We start from the raw sequence: 10,021 nt of genomic DNA, 5'->3' as shown, positions 1-10,021 counted from the left end.
CGGGAAGTTCTGGTCCGGGGGACTTCGCCTTGAGCGGGGCCCTTCCCCACGGAGAAGAGCTGGCCTTTTGGCCAAAAGTTCCAGAGAATTACATACACGTGCTTAATAAGATATTTACAGCTATTTATTTTTTTCCCCAAGGAATCTGAACCTTTCATCAGAGAACAGCAGTTACATTTAAGACAAATCAAGCGACTGACAAACAGCAGAAACCGGTGGTGCATGGCTTTCCTAAACGAAGTAGAATAGACACACCAGTCAGCAGAAATTGGCCGGCAGGGAAAGAAGGTTCACTGGGCTGTCCTTAGGCCTCAGGTGGCAACGCTGACTCCTGTCTGGATTGGTGGTACAGGCTGAATTGGAGCAGCTCAGACCCGCGGCATTCACAAAACAGGGCCTTAATGTTTTCCAAGGTAATTTTCACTCAACTTTTTGAGGTATTCAGTAAATGGGACAGCAACCAAACCAGGTTCACATTTGTATGTTTTTCTTTTGCAAACATTCAGGCAATACTACTTCTGATTAGAATAGTTTATATATGTTACTTTTTAAATGCCACGTTTTTCATATTTTATATTTTCAACTGATGTTGGCTGTATTCTTCATTCATAGCACCTTTCTTCCCAGAACTTCCAAGTACAAAAATAGAAACTAGAGATGGAGCGAGTGAGGCAATAAGAGGTTGCAGGTCCTGGAAGTAAACCTAGGTTTAACGCGATCCAGTCCTTTATCCTTGAACCACTTACTACCTATGAACACACTTGAAATGTGTCACTTTACATGAGCTGAAAGACTGACAGAGTAGTTCCAAAACTGAGTTCTTTAAAACCCCACGAAGTGAGGCAGGAGCTGTTACCAATATTTCATAAAGTCTAAAGGAATCCTATCAGGAACACACCTATGACGAAGTCACATACTCTAGATCCAGAGTTTCTTTTTCTGTCTCCACTCAACTCAGTATTGAAAGTCTAGTCATGCTGATCAAAAGCTCTTATCCATGACAAAGAACAGGAAAATGTTGTTACCAGATAAAATCATTTATTACATCCTGAGGGTGGGAGGTAAGGGCAGAAGGCGCTGATGGTGAGAAATGTGGGAACCATTCATTTTAAAAATCTGAATGTTTCAGCAGTCTTTAAGAACAGAGCATAAATTTGGAGCATCTTTTTTAAAGAACTGCTCTCAATCTATTTGCAGCTTTTCTCTCTTTAATTTCTAAATATTATACAGATTAAACAACTGAGTATCTAATTGTAACTCTTTAGTGATGTTTCTAGATTGAGATAATAAAAAGGATTCTAAATCTTACACTTCACATCTGTTCTTCTTGAAGTGTTCTTGTCCTAAGGGATTTTTTTCATGACTCAGCCAAAAACCACAAAATGCTTAAATGGAGAAAACTCCTGTCCCAATCACGTGCAACGCCTTGTGCCACTTCTTCTGTCAAGATTTTGCGCCCACCATCATGACGCTATGGCTGTGGCCTCTGCCTGAACGTCCTGCCCACTTCGCTGAAGACCTCTCAGCCCAGCTGAACACTGTCCCAGCCATGATGGCTTCACTTGAGATCCCCCAGGACCTTGAGCTCACCTCCACTTACTGGTTACTAAGCTGTATCCAACGCTCGAAGGACACTCCCTAAAACCCAGAACTTGACCTCACTCAGGAAGGAACCCTGTCTTCGTTCAGCTGTGTGCCCAGCCCAGGCACTCACATGTTTGCTGGATGTCCATTTCTTGTAGTTTACCCAGAAAAAATGCCAAAATGTTCTTCTTTTCCCCCACTGTAACTTCCACCACTGTCGATTTTTAACGACTCCCTCTGATTCTTTAATTCCTGTTATTACCAATAAAGTTCTGAGAAATGGTTTCACAAAAATGACAGAACTCTAGAATTCAGGTTTGTCTGATGAAATTATTCTTTAAATAAAGTTGTATAATACAAATTTCAAGACACAGTAAATGAAATACATTTGTAAAACCGCTTATGATTTTATATGAAAAAAAAAGTGCAGCACAAAAAAAATCTAGCTTCCTACACATTGCCCAACACATCCTGTTTAAAATACTGAGAACTAAATTCAAAACCAAGCAGTGTTAAATAATCTCCAAATGTCAGTGAATATAGTAGGTAACTTTGCTTTTGCTTAACTGAACACTCCACCCATGACTGTGATCCTGGGGGAAATGCTGGTCATAGGAAGTGTTACGTATTACTCCAGGTAAATTATAACCACTCTAACTGATGGATGACAGTAGCTTAAAGCAGCTGGTGATTATTACACTCCACTTTTCTTTGAAGATGACAGCATGGTCACTTAAGAAAGTTGCCTTTTTAGGAAACTAGGCATCATTACCAGAGACCAGAGAACTGAGTCATAACAGGAAAACACTTGGTAGTACAATCACACATTACCTTTCTGACACGCTGTGAAGACAACACTGATACTAGACTGCTGCTGATATGAAACAGTTTATCAAATGTCTTGAAGCTTTTGTCTCTTATGTCTTAAAGAACTGCCAGCAAGGTCATGCTTACTGATCAGGAGTTCACTCTTCCAGAAACCTAAAAAACCACACCACATGTTCAATGAAAAATCTAAATGAAGTAATATTTTGGTCTGGTGGGCCAAATAAATGTAAAAAAGTATTAATAAAATACCTTCATTTTAACTTATTTTAAAAGTGATTAGGTGCCACCATTTGATTTTCTAGCCCAGCTAAAGAGAGGGGAGGCATAAAAATAGGCACACGTGATGCCTGACAGAAGAGACAGAAAGGCATTTAAAAAGAAAAGTGAAAACTCAGTAACACACTATTTGAGTCTAAATAGCAGGAAGCAACTCATGGCACTAACAAAATAAAATGTAGGAAAGAATTCAAAAGGGACACATCACATCGAGATGGCTTCACAGGTCTTTTTCTAGCCTTCAAAGAACAAGTAACTGCTCCTTTACGTAAGCTGTTCTAGAAGGAAAAATGTCCATGTCACTTTATGAAGATAATCAGCTCAAGAAGGTAATTCATAGTAGATCAGTCTTTGATGATCCTAGTTGCAAACATCCTAAACTAAACAGCAGCTAACAAATTTGTGATGTATTAAAAACAAATACATCAAAATATGAATTAACACCAGAAGTGCAAAGAAAAGCAAGAAATAAAAGACCAAACTTTCTATCTTAAGAAAAAAACCCAAGGTCAACTTTAAATTATTAAGAGTTCATTAAGAGGTTTTTTGCCTCCAATCAACATGGAAAAATATATACTAAATTTGTCCTCATACACATGTAAACAACTAAAAACCTGGACAAAATAATACTGAGTGACAGAAACCAGATACAAATGAGTACATAATGTGTAAGTCCATGTATATAGCCCTAAAAATCCAGAAGAGGTGAAAATAATCTAATGTGTTAAAAGTCAGAACAGTAGTTAAATCTTGAGATTTTACTTGAGAAGTTACAGCTGACACCACAGAAAAACAAAGGTTCAAAAGAGACTGCTACGAACAACTATATGCCAATAAAGTGGACATTCTACAAGAAACAGACCAACGCTTAGAAAAGTACAATCTAACAAGACTCAACCAGGAAGAAACAGAAAATATGAACAGACCAGTTACCAGTAATGAAATTGAATCAGTAATTTAGAAAACTCCCCACCAAAAAAGTCCAGGACCAGATGGTGTCACAGGTGAATTCTACTACACATTTAGAGAAGAGTTAACACCTATCCTTCTCAAACTATTCCAAAAAGTCACAGAAGAAGGAACACTTCTGAACCCATTCCACGAGGCCAGCATCACCCTGATACACAAACCAGACAGAGATCACAAAAAAAGAATATTACAGGCCAATATCACTGGTGAACATAGACGGAAAAATCCTCAAGAAAATATTAGCAAACCAAATCCAACATCACATTAAAAGGATCATACACTATGATCAGGTGGGATTTATCCCCGGGATGCAAAGATTTTTCAACATCTGCAAATCAATCAATGTGATACACCACATCAACAAATCGCAGAATAAAAACCATGTGATCATCTCAATAGATGCAGAAAAAGCTTTTGATAAAACTCAACATCCATTTATGACAAAAGCTCTCCAGAAATGGGCACAGACGGAACATACTGCAACATAATAAAGGCCATATATGACAAACCCACAGCTAACATCACACTCAATGGTGAAAAGCTGAAAGCATTTCCTCTAAGATCAGGAATAAGACAAAGATGCCCACTCTTGCCGCTTTTATTCAACATAATTTCCAAAGTCCTAGCCACAGAAATCAGACAAGAAAAAGAAGTAAAACAGAATTCAAATTGGAAAGGAAGAAGTAAAACTGTCACTGTTTGCAGATGACATGATACTGTACATAGAAAATCCTAAAGACGCTACCAGAAAACTACTAGAGCTCATCAATGAATTTGGTAAAGTTTGGAATATAAATTTAATATACAGAAATCTGTGCATTTCTATACACTAACAATGGAAGATCAGAAAGAAAAATTAAGGAAACAAACTCACTTACCATCAGATCAAAAAGAGTAAAATACCTAAGAATAAACCTACCTAAGGAGGTAAAAGACCTGTACTTGGAAGAGAATAAGACACTGACAAAAGACACGGAAGATGACACAAACATGTGGAAAGCTATAGTGTGTTCATGGGTTGGAAGAATTAATATTGTTAAAATGCCCATACTACCCAAGGCAATCTACAGATTCAATGCAATCTCTATCAAAATACCAAGGGGATTTTTCATAGAACTAAGACAAATAACTTTAAAATTTGTATGCACACACAAAAGACCCTGAATAGCCAAAATAATCTTGAGAAAGAACAGAGCTGGAGGAATCTTGCTCCCTGACTTCAGACAATACTACATGGCTACAGTAATCAAAACAGTATGGTACTGGCACAAAAACAGACACATGGATCAATGAAACAGGATAGAGCCCAGAAATAAACTCACACACTTGTGGTCAATAATCTACAACAAAGGAGGCAAGAAAATACAATGGAGAGAAGAGAGTCTCTTCAATAAGTGGTGTTGGGAAAACTGGACAGATACATGTGAAACAATGAAATCAGAACATTTTCTAACACCATATGCAAAAAATAAATTTAAAATGTATTAAAGACCTAAATGAAAGACTGGAAACCATAAAACTCCTAGAAGAAAAATAGGCAGAACACTCTTTGACATAAATTTTAGCAATATTTTCTTAGATTCGTCTCCTAAAGCAAAAGAAATGAAAGAAAGAAAAAAAACCAAAAAACAAATGGGACCTAATTAAACTTAAAAGCTTTTGCACAGCAAAGGAAACCATTGACAAAAATAGACAACCTACAGAATAGGAGAAAATATTTGCAAATGATGTGACTGATAAGGGGTTAATATCCAAAATATATAAACAGCTCATACAACTTAAAAAAAAACACAAAAACTCAGTAAAAAACAAGCAGAAGACCTGAACAGACATTTCTCCAAAGAGGACATGCAGGTGGCCAACAGGCACATAAAAAGATGCACGTGCACACTGTTAATCATCAGAGAATGCAAATTAAAACCACAATGAGATATCACCTCACACCTGTCAAAACGGCTACTGTCAAAAAGAACACAAGTAACAAATGTTGGAAAGGACGTGGAGAAAAGGGAACCCTCATACACTGTCAGTGGGAATATAAATTGGTGCATCAACTATGGAAAAGAATGGAGGTTCCTCAAAAAACTAAAAATAGAACTACTATATGATCCAGCAATTCCACTCCTGGGTAAGTACCCCAAAAAAACACAAAAACAGTAATTCAAGCAGATACATGCACCCCAATGTTCACAGCAGCACTATTCATAATAGCTAAGATATGGAAGCAACCTAAGTGTCCATCAACAGAAGAATGGATAAAGATGTGTGAGATACATATATATATATATATATATAACAGTATTACTCGGCCATAAAAAAGTAAAAATTTGCCATTTGCAACAACATGGGTGGACTTCGAGGGTATTATGCTAAGTGAAGTAAGTCAGAGAAAGAAATACCATATGATATCACTTATATGTGGAATCTAAAAAATGCAACAAACTAGTGAATATAACAAAAAAGAAATAGATATAGAGAACAAACTAGTAGTTACCAGTGGGGAGAGGGAAGGGGAGGGGTGAGACAGGGAAGGGGATTAAGAGGTACAAACTACTATGTATAAAATAAATAAGCTACAAGAATGTACTGTACAACACAGGGAATATAGCCAGTATTTTGACTTTAAATGGAATACAATCTTTAAAAATTGTGAATCACCATTGTACACCTGTGACTTATATAATATTGTACATCAACTATACTTTGATTAAAAAATGAAAAAAATGACGTTACTGATAATCATCTGCTTATTTTACATGGATTCAGAAGATACAACAAGTATAAACATACATGTATCTAATAAGAGAGCCGGAAAGCTGTCCTTTAAAGATGAGAAATGCCTGTTTGTGCCACTTCTGTTCAGCAAAATACTAGAACTGGTTTAGCCAACAGTTATGCAGGGAAAAGAAACAAAAGGAATCCAAACTGGAAAGGAAGAAGTAAAACTACTTCTCTTTGCAAACGACATGATCCTATTACATAGAAAATTCTGAAGAACACACACACACACACACACACACACACGTACAATTTGTTAAAACTAATAAACACATTCAGGATACAAAGTCTACAAACAAAAACCAGTTCTAACTCTATACACTAGAAATGAATAATCCAAAAATAAAATTAAGAAAACAATTCCATTCACAAAAGCATTGAAAAGAATAAAATACTTAGGAATAAACTTAACCAAGGAGGTGAAAGACTTGTACAATGGAGACTGTAAAACACTGCTGAAAGACATTAAAGATAAATAAATGAAAAGACATCCTGTGTTTATGGATCAAACATAATATTAAGAAGACACACAAATTCAATGAAATCCCTATCAAAATCCCAATGGTTTTTTTGTCCCAGAAATGGAAAAAAGAAAAACCCTAAAATTAATATGGAAATTCAAGGAACCCAAAATAGTCAAAAGAACCATGAAAAATAACAAAGTCGGAGAACTCACACTTTCCTACTTCAAAACTTATTACAAAACTAGTTAACAAAACAGTGTGGCACTAGCATACAGACACACACAGGGACCAAAGGAACAGAGTTCAGAGCCCAGAGCCCACCCTCATATTTATCATCAGTTCAACACGGGCACCAAGACCATTCAACAGGACAAGGACAATAGTTTCTTCAAGAAATGGTGCTGGGAAACTGGACATCCACATGTAGAAGAATGAAGCGGGACCTCACACCATATACAAAAATTAACTCAAAATGGATCAAGGACCTAACTGTGAGACCTAAAACTATAAAAATCTCAGAAGAAGACATAGTGAAACTCTGCATAACCTTGGATTTAGCAAGTTTCTTAAATATGACACCAAAAGCACAGTCTACAAAAGTCAAAGATGAAAGAAAAAAATAAATTGGATTTCATTAATTTAAAAACTTTTGGGTATCAAAGTACATAATTAAGGGAGTCAAAAGACAACTCAAAAAATGGGAGAAAATACATGCATACTTTGGACCTAACAATGGTTTAATATCAAAAATCCACAAAGCACTCCGGCAACTCAACAAGATAAACAACTCCATTTAAAAGTGCGCAAAGGATCTGAATAGACATTTCTCCAAAGAAGAAACACAAATGGCCAATGAGCACAGGAGAAGCTGTTCAACATCACTAGTCACTAGGGGAATGCAAATCAACCAAAATGAGGTGTTACTTCCACCTACTATGATGGCTACAGTCAATACAAAAAACAAAAAAACCCAGTAAAAACCAGCAGTGAGGATGCGGAGAAACTGAAACCCTCATGCACTGTTGGTGGGAATGTAAAATAGTGCAGCCACTGTGAAAAAAGTGTGCCACATCCTCAAAAAGTTAATATTGCCAGTAGCTAAAAGATGAAAACAACCCAAGTGTCCACCAACAGATAAATGGTAGGTAAGTGGTAAACATACACATACTGGAATAGCATTCAGCCACAACACTATGGAATGAAGTTCTGATAAAAGCTCCAACATGCTAATATTATGCTAAATAAAATGAACGAAACAGAAGAGGACAAATACTGTATGATTCCACTTACATGAAATTATCCAGAATAGGCAAATTCAGAGACAGAAATTAGCTTAGAGATTACCACAGGCTGAAGGCGGGACGAGTGGGGAATTACTGCTTAATGGGGACAAAGTTTCTGTTTGCAGTCATGAAGAAAAGCTGGAAATAAATGCCACTAAATTATACACTTGAAAACGGTGAAAAAGGCTATCTGTCCGCACCTGCACACACGTTGTTTCTCAGCGCATTAGGTGAGCAGAGGCAGAGCCCCGTACACGAACCCCCCCCAACACCTGTCTCGCACTAAGTGGTGCAGCTGTCACCAACAGCGCTCGCGATTGTTCACTGAAGGCCACAGTTTATGTCCTGTGCACTTCACCAAAAGGAAAGTCACAGGGACACAGGAGCCCAGCTCAGAGAGCTCCAATGGCCAAAGCTGAAACAACTGAAGCCACAAAATAAATAATATTAGTACAGAATTTTAACCTAAAATAGGAAATATATATAACAGCAGTCTACACTGATAAATAAATAAATGGGATAAATAAAACGAATAAATAAATTGGAGAGAAGAGATGAAATTTCATTACAGAAAAATTCCAAATAATATGTGCAGATACCCCCACCCCACAATCCCGAGGATGGAGCTTAAACCCTAGTCCGACGGAGGGTGGGCTGGGCCTAGTGATTGACATCTAAGAACACAGCACAGCAAGGGAAACGCTGACTACAGTGCAGAGGCCTGGCAGACACCACTGTCACCAGGGACAAGGCCAACACCTCCTGCGGGCACCACGCTGGCCTTGGGCACCCTGACGTGATGTGAGGAGAAAGGTACTTCACAACTGAGGTATTTTCCCCAAAACCCTTAACCCTAGTCTAATCATGAGAAATACTCAAAACTAGTTAACAAAACAATCATGAGACGTACTCAAAACAAACTCAAAATTGAGGGACACTCTAGAAAATATCTGACAAGTCCTCCTCAAAACTGTTCAGCTCATGACAGACAAGAGGTGCCTGGGGGAAGTGGAGACTGGGCCGTGTGGCCCCTGGGCACAGGCACAGGAAGAGGACATCAGTGGGAAAATGGGTGATACCCAAGAGTCTGGAGTTTAGCTGCTGGAAACATACCAACGTGGGTTTCTTAGTCATGATAAAAGTCCCATGGGATGCAAGATGTTATCAACGGGGGACCAGGTGAGGATGTACGGAAGCTCTCTGTACGACCTTTACAGGTTTTCTGTAAATCTAAAATTAGTCCAAAATAAAAATCTACTGAGAAAGAAAAAAAGACGTAAACGAGGGTTTACCTTCTTTATTTCACTTCATATAGCTATTCTGTAGGGCCAGAAAACATGTGCTGCAAAGGTGTGCCATCCAGTCCCTCAGGCCAGGTCTCCACTCCCGAATGCAGACGTGTGGCTGGGGTGCGTGATGAGCGTGATGAGCGACGGGCAACTCTCGAGCCACAGGAGGATGAAACGCTGACCTCTCCAGGACGGCGTGGAAGCGGCCCGCATGGAATCACATACTGTGGTCCGACATGGACGTCTCTAACATCATGTTGCTTTCATTCATTTCAATTTCAAATGCTTCCTCCAAGGAAGGTCTGGAATCTGGAGTCTTCCTTGAGGCCACCAGCGGCGCAAGCCCTGCTTCCTCCACAGTCTGTTTTTCTGCCTCAAATTCCCTGAAATCCCACGGGGGTGAGATAATGTTTTTTAGCGTCTTCATTGTATGCACGTCAAAGTCGTAGCACTTTAACTTGTCTTTAATGTCTGCTCCTAGAAAGAGAGAAATGCCAGAGTAAGAACAAAGTAAGAGATTCCACTTACCTGCCATTTCCATCGATACATA

At 38.3% G+C, this 10,021-nt stretch overlaps 1 protein-coding gene across 2 annotated transcripts in view; it reads right to left on the bottom strand.

Moving 5' to 3' along the window:
• CDC16 (cell division cycle 16) overlaps positions 1 to 10,021 on the bottom strand; it is a 38,816-nt gene that overhangs the window by 1,509 nt on the left and 27,286 nt on the right. For both annotated transcript variants that reach the window (XM_074378631.1, XM_074378630.1), the window contains one exon: positions 9,475 to 9,948. In XM_074378631.1, the coding sequence (XP_074234732.1) occupies positions 9,689 to 9,948 (260 nt within the window). In that variant the 3' untranslated portion in view covers positions 9,475 to 9,688. The remainder of the gene's footprint in view (positions 1 to 9,474; positions 9,949 to 10,021) is intronic.

The sequence above is a fragment of the Camelus bactrianus genome, chromosome 14, assembly GCF_048773025.1.
Source record: "Camelus bactrianus isolate YW-2024 breed Bactrian camel chromosome 14, ASM4877302v1, whole genome shotgun sequence".
Taxonomy (NCBI): Eukaryota; Metazoa; Chordata; class Mammalia; order Artiodactyla; family Camelidae; genus Camelus; species Camelus bactrianus.
The sequence above is the reverse complement of the archived record's forward strand: the minus strand, read 5'-3'. Positions and strand labels throughout refer to the sequence as shown.